The sequence below is a fragment of the Schistocerca serialis genome, chromosome 2, assembly GCF_023864345.2.
Source record: "Schistocerca serialis cubense isolate TAMUIC-IGC-003099 chromosome 2, iqSchSeri2.2, whole genome shotgun sequence".
NCBI lineage: Eukaryota > Metazoa > Arthropoda > Insecta > Orthoptera > Acrididae > Schistocerca > Schistocerca serialis.
The window spans coordinates 975,608,933-975,630,660 of NC_064639.1; the positions used below are offsets into that span (position 1 = coordinate 975,608,933).

Sequence of the window (21,728 nt, forward strand, 5' to 3'; positions counted from 1 at the left end):
TTAGTTATGAAACCTGAACGTCAACTACCCGCGGCGATGGATCGGCCGCCAGGCAGCCCGTGACAGAGCACTTCATCACTGGCCTCCAAGAAGCCCTGATCTTACCCCTGCGATTTTTTCTTATGGGGGTATGTTAAGGATATGGCGTTTCGGCCACCTCTCCCAGCCACCATTGATGATTTGAAACGAGAAATAACAGCAGCTATCCAAACTGTTACGCCTGATATGCTACAGAGAGTGTGGAACGAGTTGGAGTATCGAGTTGATATTGCTCGAGTGTCTGGAGGGGGCCATATTGAACATCTCTGAACTTGTTTTTGAGTGAAAAAAACCTTTTTAAATACTCTTTGTAATGATGTATAACAGAAGGTTATATTATGTTTCTTTCATTAAATACACATTTTTAAAGTTGTGGTATTCTTTTTGAATCACCCTGTAAAATGTAGGATTTAGCATTTCTGTTTTCTGCCTCTTGTATTCACCTCCAATATGTCACAGATCAATAAGAGATTGGATCAAACCTATCTAGCACTTTCTGATAAATCTTTTCCAAAATCTGGCTATGCTAATTGTTGCATGTTCCTTGCACAGTCCTAATCATATATTTATATACATTATTTTCTATTAGTTTACTTATTTGAAACAATCATCTTACAATATTTATTTTTCCAACATGCTACAAAAGTTGAAAACAAATTGATAGCAGTGAGACTTTTGGGGACATTTTAAGTGTATATCGACAGAATAGGCAAATGGGTAATGAGAGTGGTTATCTGTCACATTACACATGAAACTCGAATACACCAAGATAGAGATTGCAACTGCTTGAGAGATTGATTGTGCACGACTCAGTATCAGGGGTGGGCATAAAATGGTACATGGATCCTTCTATTGCCCACCAGTACATGGATCCTTCTATTGGCCACCAGACTCATCTCCTGATGTAACTGAAAACTTTAGAGAAAAACCTCATACACAAGTTCCCCCATCATACTATAATCATCAATAATCAATTGGGAAAATTACAGTTTCGTTAGTTGTGGGTACGACATCCCTTGCAACATTACTAAATGCCTTCTCTAAAAACTGCTAGGAACAGATAATTTAGAGCCGCCACTCATGATGGAAATATATTGGATCTAATGGCAACAAGAAGGCATAATGTCTTTGAGGATGTCCACACCGAAAATGGTATCAGTGACCATGATACAGATGTGGCAACAGTTATTAGCAAAGTACAAAGGGCAACCAAAACAAGCCAAAAGATTTTATCTTGTATATGTTCAGCAAACTAGATGAAAATTCAGTAGTGTCATATCTCAATGAGGAGCTAGAAACTTTCAGCACAGGGCAGGAGCATGGAGAGGAACTATGGCTCAAGTTAAAAGAATAATTGACCATGCAATCTGTCGAGATGTGCACAGTAGAACAGTTCATAATGGCAGGGACTGTCCATGGCATACAGTCACTGTAAAGAAACTTCTAAAGAAACAGGGACTGCTGCATAATAGGTGTAAAACAAAACACAGGACTATAGAGAGAGGGTTGCTGAATGGAATGCGTTTGGCTGTCAAGAGACCAATGCGCGAAGCCTTCAATGACTACCATAGCAGAATATTTTCAAATGATCTTTCACAAAAGCCAAAGAAATTCTGATCATACTTAAAGGCTGTTAGTGGCACCGAAGTTAGTGTCCAATCACGTATGAGATAGGAACTGAAACTGTGGGTAGCAAAACAAAAGCTGAAATGCTTAACTCAAATCTTCCTTTACAAAGGAAACCCCAGGAGGATTGCCCTAATTTAATCCTTGTACCACTGAAGAGATGAGCGAAGTAAAGGTGACAAGATGAGCGAAGTAAAGGTTAGTGTCAGTGGCGGTTGAGAAACAGCTGAAATTGTTGAAACTGAAAAAAGCTCCAGGGCTTGATGGAAACATATCAGATTCTATACTGAATTTGCAGCTGAGTTATCCCCTATTCCAACTATAATCTGTTGTAAATCACTTAAACACAAAACCGTGCTCAGTAGTTGAAAGGTACAGGAATCCCTTTCAGATTCTATACTGAATTTACAGATGAGTTAGCCTCGCTTCCAATTATAATCTATTGTACATCCTTTGATAAAAAAAAAACTGTGCCCAAAGTTGGAAGAAAGCACAAGTCGCACTTGTCTATAAGAAGATTAGTAGAAGTGATCCACAAAACTACTGTCTAATATCTTTGACATCCATTTGTTGTAGAATCTTAAGAATATGAGGTATCTCTAACAGAATGACCTCCTCAATGCCAACCAGCATAGAGTCCAGGAACATCAATGAAGCGAAACTGAACTCCCACTTTTCTCACACAACACACTTAAAGCTTTGGATCAAGGCAATAAGGTCGATGCAGTAGTTCTTGATTTCCGAAAAGTATTTGACCCAGTACCACACCTATGCTTATTGTCAAAAGTACAATCGTATGGAGTATCAAGTAAACCTTGTGACTGGCCTGAGAATTTTTTGGTGGGAAGGATGCAGCACGTTATCTTGGATGGAGAGTCATTGTCAGATGTAGAAGTAACTTCGGGTTTGCCCCAGGGAAGGTGTCTTGTGACCCTTGCTATACATGTTGTATAGTAACAACTTTACAGACAATATTGATAATAGCCTCAGACTTTTTTGTAGAGGATGCAGTTATCTATAATGCAGCACTATCTGAAAGAAGCTGCATAAATATTCAGTCAGATCTTGATAAGATTTCAAAGTGGTTCGAAGACTGACAACTTGTTTTAAATGTTCAGAAATGTAAAATTGTGCACTTCACAAAACGAAGAAGTGTAGTATCCTATGACTATAATATCAATGACTCACAGTTGGAATTGGTCAACTAGCACAGATACTTAGGTGTAACAGATTGTAGGCATATGAAACTGAATGATCGCAAAGGCTCAGTTGTGGATAAAGCAGGGGGTAGAATTCAGTTTATTGGTAGACTTCTGGGGGAAATGCAATCAGCCTACAAAGGAAATTGCATACAAATCACTCATGCGACCAGTTCTAGAATATTGCTCAAATGTGTGGGACCCATATCAAATAGAACTACCAGGGGATATAAAATGCATAAAGAAGGGCACCACAATTCGTCACAGGTTTGTTTGACCCATGGGAGAGAATCAGAGCAATGCTGAAGAAAGTAAACTCTCACACTCTTGAAGACAAATGTAAACTATCACAAGAAAGTCTACTAAAAGTTTCAAGAACTGGCTTTAAGGGATGACTCTAGGAATATACTACAAACCCTCATGTATCACTCACATAGGGATCTTGAGGATAAAATTAGATTAATTACTGCACACACATAGGCATTTAAGTAATCATTCTTCCCACTCTCTATACAAGAATGGAATGTGAAGAAACCCTACTAACTGGTAGAGCAGCACATACCCTCTGGCCATGAACTTCATAGTGGTCTGCAGTGTATACATGTAGATGTTATCACTATACGGAGGCGTGTATTTGCCCTCTTATTATTTTACTTGGTATGCATTTATTTGGAGCATGATTGGCTGTGTTTGAACTTCTAACCACAACACTTTTATTGCACATAGGAAGTTAGCAACTAACACACACACACACACACACACACACACACACACACACACACACACACACACACACACTATAACTTTCCAGATTACCTTTACACATTTTCTGATCACTGCCATAGTAATAGCACCATGGTCACATCCATGTGTATTTGGTGACAAAATGTGGGTATGGTATAGCCCAATCCACTAATGATGGCAATTCGTGCATATCAAGCTACGGACAGGGATTGCGTTGTTGCCAATTCCAAGCAACAGCTGCAGTATGTGCACGCATGTGCTTTGCACTTGAAGAAAGCGTATAAGCCTGCAAATTATGTCTCTTGTTTCCTTAAGCAGAATTTGTCGCTTGTTACCACCATCAATGACAACCCGCAATAAATGGAATAGAAATTATGTAAACAACTCGCTACGATCACATTTAATGCTCACACTAGCTACGGCATTCACAACAGAGCACTCAGAACACTACTGAATGCCCATTGGTTGTCGGAGAACGCGTGACATAGGGACGCAGAACACGCTTAAGCTCAACTGCCATCATTCGTGACTCCAACTATAGCAGCTGCAGGCCTAAAATACTTCTTCTCAAGTGGGCTGTAATGCTAGTTGTTCAAAACTACTGCCTGGTAATGCATTCAGTATTACTTCACAAGACTGCCTGTTCTCAGCATAATATTGTATGTGCAGTTTTTTCAGTTAGTACTAGGTAAATAACAGTAACCCAGTATCACCATATCGTTTCAATATTTTCTTGTTATCATATTCAAGCTACATTTGAATGACTTTATGATCAACATGACAGACGTTTACTTGACTTCACTGTCATATTACTTTGGTGTTTTGCTAGATCTACTATTTCTATCTGTAACTTTAAACACTACATGTCCTGGAGGAGGAGGAGGAGGGTGAGGGTGAGGGTGAGGGTGAGGGTGAGGGTGAGGGTGAGGGTGAGGGTGAGGGTGAGGGTGAGGGTGAGGGTGAGGGTGAGGGTGAGGGTGAGGGTGGCATGTCAGTCTTTCCTATATACATTATCTGATCAAAAGTATCTAGACACCTCTTAGTGGAAATTAATGTAGGTGTGTCCATTCTTCGATTTGGAGACACTTGACAGTGTTTGGGACATTTTCAATGACCGGGGGAGTGCCAGCAATTCTTCCTTAAGAGCGAAATCCAGAGTGGGGGTAGTGAAGTTTGAAGCAGGGGCCTAGAACAAAGTTGACATTCTTACTCAGCCTGAAATTGTACCATTGGGTTCAGATTAGGATTCTGGGCAGGCCAGTCTATTTCAGCAATATATTTGTCCACAAACCTCGGTTTCAAAGATGCTGCTTTATGACAGGGTGCAGTGGCTTGCTAATACAGTCTTCAAATTGTTCCTCAACTGTTCACAGTACATAATGGTGCAGAATGTCTTCATATCCTTCTGCATTTTAGCATTTTCTAACAAGGGGACCACACCACACATAATATTTCCCAGGAATTTGACAAATGTAAATCCTTCCACCAGCTTGCCACAGGGTATAGCATGATTAATCCTCGTTTCCAGTCATCCACTGTCTGGTGGCATTGTTTTTTTACACCAACTCAAAGGTCACTTAGCACTGACTACAGGACTGTGTGACAAGAAGCTGCTCGAACACTGTAGTCCATCCTTTCTAACTCCCTACGCAAGTCATTGTGCTAGTAGGACTGCTGGTAGCACTTTGGAACTCCTGAGTGGTTCCTTCTGCTGATTTCATGTAATTGTTTACAGCCATCCTCCATAATGCTGGTTCTCACCCATCAGTACATGAGGTCTGCCTGGTCTCAGTTTAGCTGTGGTTGTTCCTTCGTGTTTCCACTTCACTATCACAGCACTGACAGAACTTGGACAGCTTCAGAAGAGTTTAAATGTCCCTTAAGGATTTTTTAGTTCACTGATGTCCAATAACTAGTTCACATTTGAAGTCACTGCGTGCTCCTGACCAAGCCAGTCTGCTGTTACTGCTTCTATACAGACAACAGAATACTGCCCACCTCCTTTTATACTGGTGGATCTGCCTCTCGTGACTACTTCTGCACTACAAAGAGTGTCTGGATACTTTTGATCAGATAGTGTATGTTCCATATATTGTGGAAAATTTTACTTTCTACTTCAGCTTTCAGTCACATTTGGATTGCATGTGCACTCTGACACCCAAGTGGCCATTTTCAGCATATAGCGCACACCTGAGCCATCCAAAGTGACTCTGCAAGTCTCCTACCACTAAAAGCTCCTGTCTACAGCTACCTGGACCTCAACAGAGGAGAGGCAATGTCAGAGCAAGAGCAACAAGGTCTGCTACGTCTGGCCTCACTATCAGCAGAAGGCAACACATACAGCATAGTGACTTACTTCCAGCAACAGAAGCTCCTCATCCTTAAGATTGGCAGCACTGGAGCAGCGTGCAGCCAAGGCAACACCAACTCCAGGCAGAAGGCTGGGCAGCAGCCCCATGGACACGACAAACTGGAGGCAGGTGCGAATGGTCTTCTGTTGTGCAACACTCAGCAAGTCTTTCGGTCCCTTATTCCTGCCTTCTGCTGGCATTGCACTTAGCAGCTTCAGTGTCACCTTCATTGATAGCAGGATGTGAAGAGTTACACATACAAACTTCCACCTATGGAAAAGTACACGGGTTAGTGTTAGTAAAATCACAAGAATGAAAGGAGTATCTAATACAGATATTTGTTAATGAAATGTTTTGTGAAATAAGCAGTCACATATTGCAAAAGTCTACAATTTTAGGTCAATTTAACACAAGAAAATAAAACCTCAACTACCAAAAATAAGTCGTAATTTCCAAGACACTGCTAGTACAGTAAATAGCATGGATAACTTTTTGCCTCTTTATTAAAATAATCTAACAGTAATAACAACTGCATTGAAAGAAATTAAAATCTCTTATACAGATTTAAAAAAAAAAAAAAAAGCCAAAAAGAGGCCACAAAATATACCAGAAGGCAGTATTTTCATCACACATTGTTGGCTTTCATGGCTCATATTTATCTTTTTGGTGGCACATGGGCTGTGGGCACGTCTCAGTCCACATACTAAAAATAATACCTTGTGCAATATTTACTTAGGTATTTGTTTTTGTTTTCTTTTCTTACAATGACTGTATAACTGCAGTATCGGGGGAAATTCTAAAACTCGTTTGCATAGTTTATTTATCTATTATACTGCATGTTTCACATGGAGCCACCAACTGATGACTTTTGCAACCTTCATAGCACTTTTTTTTTACAAGTTTTGTTCAAACAGAGAGTAGATACATTTTACATATGGGTAAGTGATTACTTATCCATGCTAAAAATATTAGTGTACTTTATAAGGCTACAAAATTGGTGATAGCAGCACTCTCTCTTTCTTGTATTGCACGCACATTGGAACACTTTTGTTGCTTTGTTCAGATGTGTCACACAGAATTTCATTAATTTGTAAAGATACAATGAGTAGACTGAAGTATTAATGATGTACAAATATTTCCCTGCAGAAGTCTTTATACTCTAGTCCATGGATAATCCTGACTGCTCTTTTCTCCCAGGTTAATATTCTGTTTGTATGTATGTGAGCAGCATAGCCCCATATATCTATCCCATAATTAATCAGTGCAAAAACTGTCCCATAAGAGACTGTTTTTTACATCGGGAGATTACTTTTGATAACTGGCTAATCAAGTGTACTGAACTAATATTTTATTTCATATAAAACTGATATGGTGTCCTAGAGAGGCAGGTCACTATTTTGTGTTGTGACTGCTACCCACACTATGTAAACATTTCCTTTTAGTATTTAGTGTTCACTTAACTCTACAAAGATGGACATGGAACTATTAAATTACATTTCATTTAAATTTTCCCAAAATTCTAAATATTTAGACAAACACAAGAGTGTTCAGAAAATAGAAATAGAAACATGCCACAGCATGAAAGAACATTTGCAAGGTATAAATAAAGCTTTGCAAAGAAGTGATTAGTTGTATCAGTAAGGAGTTAGCATGTTAATACAAACAACAAAGCAAGTAATTCTGGTACTAATAACTGCCAACCATTTTGTATAAACTAGTAGGTAATATAATATGAATGAAAACATATAAAGAAATTAAACAAGCTCAGCAGGAGAAAGACACTTAAGTATTGGAAATGGGAACACCCTGATATTTCCTTTAAGTGATTTTGAAAACCATGGGAAAATTAAATCACAATTTGAACTCCTATAGCACTGTAAGGGCAAGAATGGGAAGGCAGGTATCTGAAGAAAGGGTTTATACTTATAATGGGGAGAGATGTTGGGGGTAGGGGGTGGGCGAGTCACATAAAATGGGGCACTAATGCATATAACAGCAGAGGGACCAAGCAAGGTGGTGCAGTGGCTAGCACACTGGACACGCATTCAGGAGGACGACAGTTCAATCTCGCATCCCGCCATCCTGATTTAGGTTTTCCACAATTTCCCCAAATTGCTCCAGGCAAATGCTGGGATGGTTCCTTTGAAAGGGCACGGCCAACTTCCTTCCCTAATCCGATGAGACCGATGATCTCGCTGTCTGGTGTCCTTCCCCAAACAACCCAACAGCAGAAGACTGGCAGAGGAGTGATGGATAAGGATATTTACATGATGCCACCAATAAGACTCTGAAGTGTTAGGGATTCACACTTAATACTATTGGCACCCAAATCAATCCAAAATTACACTATATTGAACATGATTATTTCCACGTGTGGGGGAGAGGGGGAGGTGACGTGGTGGTGAGTGTGCAAGATCCTCATCAGTCATCAAACTATATACTGTGTTAATATAATAGAGGGAAACATTCCACATGGGAAAAATATATCTAAAAACAAAGATGATGTGACTTACCAAACGAAAGTGCTGGCAGGTCGATAGACACACAACAAACACAAACATATACACAAAATTCAAGCTTTCGCAACCAATGGTTGCTTCATCAGGAAAGAGGGAAGGAGAGGGAAAGACGAAAGGATGTGTGTTTTAAGGGAGAGGGTAAGGAGTCATTCCAATCCCCGGAGCGGAAAGACTTACCTTAGGGGGGAAAAAAGGACAGGTATACACTCACGTGCACACACACACACATATCCATCCGCACATACACAGACACATTAAATATGTCTGCTTGTGTCTGTATGTGTGGATGGATATGTGCGTGTGTGCGAGTGTATACCTGTCCTTTTTTCCCCCTAAGGTAAGTCTTTCCGCTCCCGGGATTGGAATGACTCCTTACCCTCTCCTTTAAAACCCACTTCCTTTCGTCTTCCCCTCTCCTTCCCTCTTTCCTGATGAGGCAACAGTTTGTTGCGAAAGCTTGAATTTTGTGTGTATGTTTGTGTGTCTATCGACCTGCCAGCGCTTTTGTTCGGTAAGTCACCTCATCTTTGTTTTTATATATAATTTTTCATACACAGACACAAGTAGACATTTGTAAAGGCAAAGAGTTTGGGCAGAGATCTTTACAAATGTCTGCTTGTGTCTATGTATGTGGGGATGTGTGTGTGTGTGTGTGTGTGTGTGTGTGTGTGTGTGTGTGTGTGTGTGTGTGTGTGCGCGCGCACGCGCGTATACCTGTCCTTTTTTCCCCCTAAGGTAAGTCTTTCCGCTCCCGGTATTGGAATGACTCCTTACCCTCTCCCTTAAAACCCACATCCTTTCATCTTTCCCTCTCCTTCCCTCTTTCCTGATGAAGCAACCGTTGGTTGCGAAAGCTTGAATTTTGTGTGTATGTTTGTGTTTGTTGTGTGTCTTTCGACCTGCCAGCACTTTCATTTGGTAAGTCACATCATCTTTGGTTTTAGATATATATACTGTGTTACTAGTTTATGATACCTGCACCATTTGGTTTAAAGAATTTCATAATGATCATGTTGACATAAAAAGCTGAACATTGCCTGCATCCACAAACATAAAGAATCCTTAAGGATGCAGCAAGAGTCAAGGTATCCATTACCAAAAAGATACAGCAACTATAACCCGTTTCTGAGGAGTATATTAATAACTATCATTAATGATAGGAATTATTGCATGTCAGGGGCACTTTCTCAGCTCCCAAAACTACAGTACTTAATGACTGCAAACTGATACCTTAAGTGATGACTTTTTATCTATAGTGATTATTATTAAATGGTAAATGTAATGTATTGACAAATAAGGCAAGACCCCGAGATTTTTCAGATCTTTGCCAGATATTACACTATCAATTCTACATAATGCTCTTAGCACTGCTACTTTTTTTGACACTGGCTCCACTGATTTGGGAAAAAAATATCTTCTGATAGTACGCTACAGCCTTGTCTCAAAATAACACATTACCACACATAAATGTTGTGGTAAGTACTTTAGGATTGAAGGAGACCACTCATCAAAAAGAAGAAGCATTGAGTTGTCAATAGGTACACACAAAAGAAGGAAAACTAGCTAACTTTGAACTTTAATCCAGCTCATCAAAGGATAACTCAAAAAACTAGCAAGTTTTCCTACTGACAACTCAACACTTATACTTTTTTGGTGAGTGATCTTTAATTCTTAAGTACTTACAATAACATATATGTACTTTTAAATACAAATCAGTATGAAAGATAAGAGTTCTAATTACCAAAAAGCACCCTCCCATTGGCTATCCAAAATTGGTGCCTCACCAACATAAATATATTACAGGGAACAAGGCCTGGCCAACATTCTCCCTATTGTATAGAATTCTTGAGTGTCCTGCTGGGTCAAGCCGTAACTCCTCCACAATATTTCAGCAAACAGACCTGTTGCCTTCTTCAGGTGATCCCTGATGAATGGCAATGTGTCTGTCTGTTGAAATACCGTGGAGGAATTATGACATGACCTGGTCGTACATCCGAGAATTCTATAAAATAAGTCGAACAAACATCAGGTCGCATTGCCCCTATTCTTAACTTTAACCTCAAAATGGAATGAAGGTTTTTGATCAATTGACATGATATTCAATTTTAATTTGTTAACAATCTGGGCACTAGCAAATCTGTACAATAGGTTTTGTCTCTTAGGTGACATACAATATCTATTTTTGGGACTAGTAAGTCAATTCTGTCACTGAGAATTGCCCAAGCTGGGTTTTGTGATGTTAAAGAATTAAGATGTTTTCTATAACACAGTCAAATCAAACTCACTTGTTGCCTTGGTTCTATATCAATTGTTATTACTGTATAATGGGACAGATTTTGTTTTCAAAATTCATGGGCAGAAGATCAAGGCTGTAGGACAGGCCATAAAACCCAAAATATATAACACATACTTACAAATGGACAGATACACTAATGTTCCTTCCAAATATCCAGCCAAGTGAAATGCTCCTTAACTTATGACAATAGCAAATAGTACACTTACATTAACACAATTCACAGTTTGAAATATCACTCATATACAACATATGAATAGGATTGGACTAAGTACAAATCTTGTTAGCTGCAACTATTGGCTTTCCCAAACTCAGATTTGTTTTGTATCTTTTGTGTTGTCTGCTAGGGTGACCCTCTAGCTCATGTTATGAAGCTATGACTACAGTTGACCAAGTGCTGTACAAATGACACCACTTTTTTTTTTTTTCAAGTAAAATTTTATGACATTGGCAAGTTTTTTTTGTTTTTGTTTTTTGTTTTTCAAGTAAAATTTTATGACATTGGCAAGGTAGTAGAAAATGCCAAAAGCATACTTTTATTGGTTATCATACTTGACACATTCAACAGAGAAAAATTTATCATGTCAGTCGGTGTCATTTACAGAAGCCTAGCACAGATTGCTATCATGTTAACACCAGTATATGTCAGTAGTCAGTTAAGTCTATAGTCTAATCTCAATATGGTGGCAAAAATAGATTTGAAAGAAGGCATAAAGTAACATCAAAAATTTTATTGAATGCTTTCTCCTACAATTATTTCAAGCAATTAGTTCAGGATCCCTTAAGTGTGAACGGTTATGACAGCATAATTTACGTCTAAGTGACAAACAGTCCTTACCAAATAGAGAATGTCACGAAAGAAATAAGAAATAAACACCACAAAATTGTTAAAGCAAGACTGAATACCATAACATCTAAATCCACTAAGAATAAACACAAAACATAAATATTTAAAGAGCAGATAAAAATTCTGCTTGATGCCTTCCTAAGAGACAGTATCCAGTCCTTTTCTATAAACTATAAAAGCGCAGACCAAATGTGACTCAAATACAATCGACCACGGCCTCTCAGCCCAGAAGTTTTAACGAAAGAGTTTACAGATGCTTGGCTTAGTGTCCATTTTTAAGTCAAGGCACTTTTAACTGTTTCCAAAATGAAAGTCTTGAAATCTGACAGGAAATTCAAAAAGGTTCTGTCATCTGGAATTCAATCTCTTTGGTGCGGCAAAGCAACTTAAATCACTTAAAAGGAAGTCTTCCAGTCCACATGATATTCTAATTATGTTCCTTTCAGAGTATGTTGATGAAATATCTCAATTTTTAGCAATCGTGTACAACAGTTTGCTGAACTAAAAGATCCATACCTAAAGATTGGGAAGTTGCACAAGTCACACAAATGTACAAGAAAGAGAATAGAAGTAACCTGCTGAAATACAGACCCATATCACTGACATCAATTTGCAATAGTATTTTGGAACATGTACTGTGCTCATCTCTTAGGAAACACTTGAAGAAAATGATTTACTGACAGACAATCAACACAAATCAGGATGATATTCTTGTGAAATACAACTGGCTCTTTATCCACGTGAAGTAGTAAGTATTATTGACAAAACATCTGAAGTTGATTCCACATTTTATTTCCTGGAGTCTTTTGACAATGCTCTTCATTAGTGGTTTCTAATTAAATTCTGTGCCTATGGAGTACTGCCTCAGCTGTGCAACAGGACTTGTGAGTTCATGTCAGAAAGGTCACAGTACAAAGTGATATCTGGCATTCCCCCAAGGCAGTGTTGTGTGTCTTCTGCTGTTCCTAATCTATATGACAATTTAGGAGCACTCTTAGATTGTTCTCAGATGACGACATTTATCATCTAATGAAGTTCCCAGAAGATCCAAATCAATAGCTAGATATTTGTAGGTGTGAAAAGTGGCAACTGACTAAACAATAACAAAATGTCAAGTCCTCCACATGTGTACTAAAAGGAATGTTACATTTTGGATACAAGATAAATCACACAAATATTGTTGTTGTGGTCTTCAGTCCAGAGACTGGTTTGATGCAGCTCTCTATGCTACTCTATCCTGTGCAAGCAGCTTCATCTCCCAGTACTTACTGCAACCTACATCCTTCTGAATCTGCTTAGTGTATTCATCTCTTGGTCTCCCTCTACGATTTTTACCCTCCACGCTGCCCTCCAATGCTAAATTTATGATCCCTTGATGCCTCAAAACATGTCCTACCAACCGATCCCTTCTTTTTGTCAAGTTGTGCCACAAACTCCTCTTCTTCCCAATTCTATTCAATACCTCCTCATTAGATATGTGATCTACCCATCTAATCTTCAGCATTCTTCTGTAGCACCACATTTTGAAAGCTTCTATTCTCTTCTTGTCCAATCTATTTATCGTCCATGTTTCACTTCCATACATGGCTACACTCCATACAAATACTTTCAGAAATGACTTCCTGACACTTAATATAAAATATAAAGGCTATCAATTCAACTAAATATCCAGGGATTACAATCAGTAACAACTTAAACTGGAAGCATAACATGGAAAATGTTGTAGGGAGGACAAACCGAAGACTGTGTTTTTTGGCAAAACACTCAATTTGCAACAAATCTACTATAGAGATTGCCTACACTACCCCTGTCTGTCCTCTTCTGCAATACTACTGCACATTGTAGTATCCTTACTGCAAACAGTACTGACAGAAATCATTGAAAAAGTTCAAAGGAGGGCAACTCATTTTGTATAATCAAAAAGTATGGGAGAGCATGTCACAGATATGATAAGTCAGTGTGTGTGGGGAGGGGGGGGGGGGGGGCGGGGGGGTGCAATCACTGAAACAAAGGCACTTTTCATAGCGGCAGGATCTTTTCATGAAATTACAATCACCAACTTTATTTTCAGAATGCAGGGAAATGACCATCATGATAAAATAAGAGAAATCAAATCTCCTACACAAGGAGTTAGTTGTTCATTTTTCTCATGTGATACTCAAGAGCGGAATGGCAGAGAGAGCCTGAAAGTAGTTCTGCGAACACTCTGCCACACATTTTTGAGTGAATTACAGAGTAATAATGTAAGTGTATAAGTGGGGGACACCATTGCTTGGTCTAGTGGTAAGGCATTGAGTGGTTGCAAAGTGTTTCATTACCATGCTGAACAAATGGTCATGATCAAAAGAACGATTGTTTTTCAATGACAGTGATTTTTGTAAAATTTTTCCTCATTATAAGATTGATATTGGTGCCTAAATGGTATCAATAAAACTTACCAGGGTATACACTTTTGGTGCTAAACTATTTATTTCTTTAATTAAGTGAATTCATAGCCCAAGGATTTCACTATTATCTGTCCAAAATCAGAGGTCAGAGACCTATATTCTGTGTGTGTCAATTTTTACATCACTTTCCAATTAAATCACTTTAATTTCATCAGTTTATTTAATTTGCCAGGTGTGACTTTTTGCCTTTTGGTGGAGCAATGAAGAACTTTATAGTACTGTTCATAATGAAACTGCTGTCAGTTAAATTAAACCATTTGAACTAAATATCTAGAACTTCAATTTCCATCCACTTTTGTTTAAATTTATCATAATCTGTCTTTGTAACAAAACTAGGTCCAGATCCTGCAAATATACAACACAATAAGTAGCTCAAAGTATTTATAACATGTTTATAAACAATTCATTAAACTCTGTTGAACTGAAAGTAAAGTTAAGACTGAAATCACTTCCTTTGTATAAAGTACACGCCGAAATGATTGCATGTTATAAATTAAAACTGTGTGCTGGACTAGTTTTTAGTTCCCAATATTCACAGGTAAATTAATAATGATACTAAATGAGCACCGTTTTTAAACCCACAAATGTCCAGCTTGTTATGGACTACCACTCTTTCCTTCGAGATTCCACAGGGACACTCCCACAGTGCCGAAGACAAGCACCTCCAAGTGAAATGGTATAAAGAAGAGTTCCATTTATCAATAGCCACAGGTTTCCATTCAGACTGAATTACATTGCTCTGAGCAGAGTTTTAATTTGCCACCTATAAGCAATCCAGCATAACCGGGAGCTCAGCGTACATGAAAGGCAGGTGTTTCAGTTCAAAACCAGTTTGGCAGAGCAATTTTTACCTTATAGCATGCAATAAAAATGAAAATTTCAATCACTGCCTTATCCTCGTCAGTTTGCAGACACTTCTGTGGAAAGTAATACAAAGATGGACATCAGTAACTATGTATACATGATCAGTTTTTTTCCTCCACAAAGTCAGTATTAAAGTCTTTGTACATAATGTTTCCCCTGTTTGTACAAAAATCTTATAAACACCACTGCTACTGCTTGATAAAGCTTATCTTGATGGTTTGCGCATGCAAATCTTCATGTGCATGTTCCCAAACCAACTAATCTGCCACAGCATTCAGAACACAGTTCAACACAATAACATTATGATTTAGGGCTTGGGACTTGACTGTGGCAGCCTCTACGTATGTCCACTGCTCCAACCCTGTACTTTAAAGTCAAATTTGATGTAAAAATTCCGTATCACCTGTCCCTCCCAAAAAGTGGCAACGCTAACAGTGAAAGCAGTTCATCGACAAACACTACTAGTGACACAAATGTCCAACCACACTTCTTTAGTACTGAGCTCATAAATTTTTAATGACAGAATACATGGCTAAACAGAGAAACAGGGTATGTCTAAGGTGATGATGATGATGAGCGTTTGGCGTCATTGGCCGGGAGGCCCCTCGCGGGGCAGGTCCGGCCGCCATAGCGCAGGTCTTATTACATTCGGCGCCACATTGGGCGACCTGCACGCCGGATGGGGATGAAATGATGATGAACACAACACAACACCCAGTCCCTGAGCGGAGAAAATCTCCGACCCAGCCGGGAATCGAACCCGGGCCCAGAGGACGGCAATCCGTCACGCTGACCACTCAGCTACTGGGGCGGGACGACTCTAGCAGAATGATGCAAAATACTACTTGCAGAAATCAAGGGGCTGTCCTGCACTGCAAATTACTGAAATTATTTAACAAAGCAATAATTTTTAGGTGATGCAGCTTTAACATAATTTAAGCACATTAAGGAAAATATTGTACTTTATTTCAAAATAAAATGTAAAATAATCTCATATATAGAAAGGAGTTAGGTAGCCAATGGCTCAGAAAAGGAATGCAAGAGTGTGGGGTGGTAAATGTATGGGCTAGGCATGTGATGCGCAGTTTTCACAGCTGGTGGGGAGCAGTGTACGATGAAGGTGACATGGACATGTGAACTGGTAAGGGGTGATAACACAGGAAGAGCAAACTGTTGAGCGGCAAATGTGGGGACAGTGGATTAACAGAGATTGAGGCCATGAGGGTTACGGGAACAAATGACATGTTACAAGGAAAATGTCCACCTGCACAGTTCAGAAAAGGTGGTGGTGGAGGCAAGAATACAAGTGGCCCAGTTTGTGAAGCCAACACTGAAAACAAGCATCTTGTGCTCAGCAGCATTTTGTGCCACGGGGTGGTCAACTTTCTTTTTGGCCATACTGTTTGGTAGTGGCCATTCATTCTGGTGGACAGCTGGTTGGTTGTCATATACCAACATAAAACAATGTGTGGTGATTGCAGCAGAATTGGTTTGTGGCATGGCTGCCTTCACAGGTGTCTCAGCCTCTGTGGAGTAGCATAGTTGTGTGTGCAGACTAGTTGGGAGTGCTGGGTGGGTACATTTGGCACATCTTGTACCTGGGTCTCCGACATGGATATGAATCGTGTGGCAAGGGATTACAAGTAGCATACAGCTGGACTACAAAACCTTTGTAGGTTGGGTGGGCAACAGAATATCATTTTAGGACAGGTGAACTGGAACCACTGAACTACATGCTTCGCCAGGGCTTTGATTATCTATCATCATGCCATGAAAAGAGTGACATCCAACCAAAGATCTTCCCACCCCTCCTAAAGTGGTATTCCATAGCCCATCCAACCTACATGCCATCCTAGTCCATCCCTCCTTCACTCCCAAATCCAACCCCTTGCCACAGGGATTATATCCCTGTACAAGACCCAGGTGCCAGACCTGCTCAATCCACCCACCCAGCACTTCCTACTCAAGTCTTGTCACAGGCTTATCCTAACCCATTAGAGCCAGGGCCATCTATGAAAGCAGCCATATCAACTCTACTGCAATCACTGCACAGCTTTTTATGTTGGTATGACAACAAACCAGCTGTCCACCAAACTGAATGGCCACTGCCAAACTGTGGCCAAAAATGAAGTTGACAACCCTGTGGTGTTACATGCAGCTAGAACTACATGCTTGATTTCAATAACTGCTTCACAATCAGGCCATCTGGATCCTGCCCTCCATTAGCAGCTTTCCTTAACTACACAGATGGTAGATATCTTTGTAAAACATTCTTCACTCCCGTAACTCTTCTTGCCCCAGTCTCTGTTAATCCATTGTCTCACAGCTTCCACCCCTCAGTTTCTTCTTTGTCTTCCCAATTCATGTCTCTACATCACCATCATGTGCTACCCCTCCCCCCAGCGACTCCAGTATTCACGCATCATATGCCGAGCCCATATATCTGTCACCTCTCTCTCCCCAATTCCAAGCCAGCAAACCAGCAAGTTGCTACCTACCCACCCCTAACCCCTCTTCCTGCCTTCCACCCAATGCACTTGCCAAACTGCACTAGGGCCACTGTGTGTCCAGCTGGCACTATGGAGGGACACAGGCACATGACAGTGTGCATTTTGTGTGTGTATTTGTTCTGTAGCTCAAGAAAGACTTGATTCCCAAAGCCAGCAAGTTCTCTGTGTGTGCAGCTGCTTACTAACTGCTATTTGGTGAGCAGCCTTCTTTACTCCAAAATTATCTTCTAATGTATGGGCATTCTGAAGTGCTTTTAACTGTTCTGCTTCAGTTGGTGTAATTCTCACTGACCCACATCAGAATAGGGCCTACCATGCAAGGACACAGTTAAGGGTTCCTTGATAATGAAAACATGGACACAGAAAGCAAGGTGTTGAAGAAGGAAATGGTACTTGTTGCATACATGGGAAAAGCAAACATAAAATGCAATCATAACAAACTTACCTCACACTGCTGTTTGCATTGACAGTACATTTTATCCCATGAAGAGGTTGCATATCACTGAAATCATCCAGTTTTAACTCCTTCATGGCATTTTGAATGTTAAGCTCAAGTATTTCATGAAGTTCTCCCTTGTTACCTGTTTAACAAAGACAGTACACAATACAGGTACTTCTCTAGTAGAGAACAGAAAATCATCTGATTCACTAACAATCTTGAATGTCAGTCACATAAAACTTAGTCAATGGAAGGACATGTTAGGAGGGAGAGGTTACAGATTAGTTCTATCATAAATGTCAATAATCAACGACCTTATTTTCTTTATGTCCCTAATTAAGTTTGATATCACAAGTCGGACTCAACTTCTATTAACACTTATTCCATCTTCATAGAGTGTGACTGAAAATGGTTTCCTGTCATCTGACTCTTACAGTTCCAATCTAATTTCATAACCAGCTTGCTTCTGTCTTTAGATCTGATACCAAATGATTTTAATGATTTGCATCACCTTGCAGAAGTTACTTTCACCTGAATCCAATGATTACCACTAATTACAGTCTCACATGGTATGTTGTAATGTTAGTTCCAGCATAAACAAATTGAATTTTTGTAAGTATTTTCCTCCCTGTTGACCAACAATGATGAGACAAGAATTACAATTCTTCTATCTTTGTTGTTGTTGTTGTTGTTCTCTCTCTCTCTCTCTCTCTCTCTCTCTCTCTCTCTCTCTCTCTCTCTCTCTCTCTCTCCAGTATACCACATTCTCCCAGTGTCATTTTTTTCTTTTTTCTGTCCACTTTGTTACCCATTTCTTACTTTCTTGGCCTCAAAAGCCTTCTAAATTTAATATTCTTAAAAAGAAATGTATGATTTCTCATTATTTGATGGCATTTCTTTCTAGTCATTTTGTTATTTCTGTATTCCATGCTGTTGCTGACTTCTTTTTCAATAAATGAGATTAATTGTTCAGTAATTCTTTAAATTAGTTGGATGCTGTGAGAAAGAACAGTACAAACTGCTTTGCAAATTTGTTTACCTTGAAGGCTGCCCCCTCCCCCTTTTTTTGTAATCTTATTTCACCCAACTCTGCTTCATATTTTACATTGAATTTCTTTCTTTGAATGAGACTTATAAGGTGCAATACCATATATTAGCAGGTCAAGTGATAGCTCTGCACTTATGTTACTCAGTTTTTTGTGCTCAAACTCTACTTCCTCAGAATTTATTGTTCTAATGTGGGTATATTGATAATCTAGCTTGTCATAACCTAATCTTAATGTCAACTCAAAATACAGCCCCATAAAATCGTCTCAGGAGTGCTCCAGGTGGAGTATAATTATTCTCATTTATGTCATAGTCATTTGTTTTACTTGCTGTGTTTTATAGGTGTAAGTTGAACAATTAAATATTTTGTAAACTTTCTGCATGGTCACTCCAATATGATTTATTTAGCCATGTGAACTTCTCATAATGGTCTTCTCATGTACTCTGCAAACAGTTTTTGGTGGTCATTCTTAGCCTGTCATCTATGAAACTGTTTTGGTGATCTTTAATGTGCTCGTAATTATGTGGATATTTTATAACTGTATTAAATTATTTCACAAAAGTTTGTGTAGGAATTAGCAATCGGTTTGATCTTTTACTAAAAACAGTTCAGTCCGGATATAAATTATTTTTTAAGCTCCACATACACTACTAGTTTCGACATCTAACATTAGATTTTCCCGCCTATCAGAATCTGATTAGTATTGCGGCATATCAGAAAAATTTTTTGCAGTACTGATGGCTTTTTATTTTGTCTACCAATAGCTTTGACAATTTCCTATGTATTTCAACAACTGTGTAAGAGCTTTAGCCTGTCCTCCATATAATAATACACCAGTTTGTCAACTAAAATTGAAGGAGCTACACAACTTCCCTGAGAAGGAGCAACTTCTACCATTTTTGACAGTTGTTTCACTCCCATTATGCCTCATACTGCAACATTCTTTGGCTAGTAAATCTTACATTGCAGTATGTAAGTATACACTGAACTCCAAGAAGCTCTAAAGAAGATTCAGCTACAGGCTCTGAAGATACAGGTTCTAAACGCACTCAAATTTTTTAAGTAACAGACCTATTCTACAAAAAAATGTTCCAAAAGACAGGGCAACCTACTGCAGCTCTCACCCAAAACGTGTACAACACACACAAGATCAAAACAGCAAATTGCTTGCATGTGGCACTCTCTCTCTCTCTCTCTCTCACACACACACACACACACACACACACACACACACACAAAAGCACTGGCACCATAAAATTTAATTTTAAATTATCAGCAGCTCATTACAATAATGTTTCTATTGTATCTATTCTCACTCTTTAGAATGATCTGTTTATTCCTGGACACTAATATGCACTGAATTGTCATTCTCTCACAGATTTTGGCTATAAATTATCTGCTGTAGCACAGATACAGTGATTAGTAAGTATTTTTAGTCAAACAACTGCCCTTTTGAAGGTTTCTAAAACACTGCCAAATATGTTTGCAGCATATGAATAAACAGATGTTGGACCCAAGTTGCTGACAAGACCTGGTAGTGGTAATGCAAGGATTGAGCTACCAATTATAAGTCAATACCTAAATAAAGAATATAGTAGTTACAATTTTAGAATTACTAACTACTACAAATTTATTGTCATTTCAGTATATGTTCATAAGGTGAGAGAAACCATACAGAAGCAACCCAGAATGACATACATAAGGTGATGAATCAGTTGCAAAATACAGCAAATATTTAAAAACGCTGGGGTCTAATGCTGTGTGGCAAGACTATGACTTTAAGGAGGAAGGGAAAACTGTCATTATGGTTCTTTATTTCTTCATTTACATAACAGCAAATCCTATTTGACACATATTCAGTTCTTTAATCAATAACTGCTACCCTGAATGAATTTAATGTGTGCATGTGTAGTATATACCCTTTTCCATTTCCTAAGCAAACGGCGGTAAAGAGGCAATAGGAAGTAGAGGGGTGAAGGGAACGAAATTATCTATCACGCAAACAGTGCCTGCGCAGCACCAGTGAAATGTACAGAAATCGCGTCACTCTAATTTGCAACACGTTACTTGATCTTTATTTCGCGTACATCAACTATGCGGGCATTACTTCATGGAGTCTCTTTTTCACCGCTTGGCTGCAGATTACAGCAGCTAAAGAAGTGACAACTTCAGAACTGTGAAATTCCACTTACTTTCATCCGCTGGCTTAACAAGCATACTCAAAGCCCGATGAAGGGCGTTATGCAGTAGGTTAACTTTATTTTCCAACTCAGACATGGTTGATGTCACAACATGAACCAAACCGGCACAAATATGACTACCAAACGATTAAGTAGCTTGCTCAAATCGATTCGTCACAGGTGATTCAATTAGGAAGCAAACAACCACTACCAATCACCCTCATAATCACGCAATATCTGCCAAAATCTGCCGTTCAACTCTTACAACAGCGAGCTCAAAGACAGAAAGAGCGCGAAGATACTCCAACATCGTTTACAGATGACTATTTTATTTTGCTGTGATCGCCTTCATCCCCTAGCGCGTATACAACACGTGTCTCTTTCCAAAGCAGTCAGTAGTTTACAAAGCAGATCTTAGTGCATAAGTATGTTCACTCTGTGACGATTTTTCTAGATTGTTTTTCTTTCTACGGCGTTTGCCTATCACGTCTCACAGATTCGTTCCGTTCTTGCAACCAGGCTGCTTCCAGAATATAAAGTTGCTCGAGCATCCAAGGTGCTGTCTCTCACCCGCCTGATGCAAAGACAAGTCACCGTGTCTACATCCGAACTCGTTTAGCGA

The 21,728-nt window shown here is 39.2% G+C and overlaps 1 protein-coding gene across 2 annotated transcripts in view; it reads right to left on the reverse strand.

Moving 5' to 3' along the window:
- Positions 1–21,385, reverse strand: part of LOC126458381 (transport and Golgi organization protein 6 homolog) — a 108,344-nt gene extending 86,959 nt beyond the window's left edge. For both annotated transcript variants that reach the window (XM_050095363.1, XM_050095361.1), the window contains exons 1-3: positions 21,119–21,385; positions 17,885–18,020; positions 5,965–6,229 (exon numbers count right to left, since the gene is read on the reverse strand). In XM_050095363.1, the coding sequence (XP_049951320.1) occupies positions 5,965–6,229; positions 17,885–18,020; positions 21,119–21,203 (486 nt within the window). In that variant the 5' untranslated portion in view covers positions 21,204–21,385. The remainder of the gene's footprint in view (positions 1–5,964; positions 6,230–17,884; positions 18,021–21,118) is intronic.
- Between the last annotated feature and the right edge of the window lie 343 nt (positions 21,386–21,728).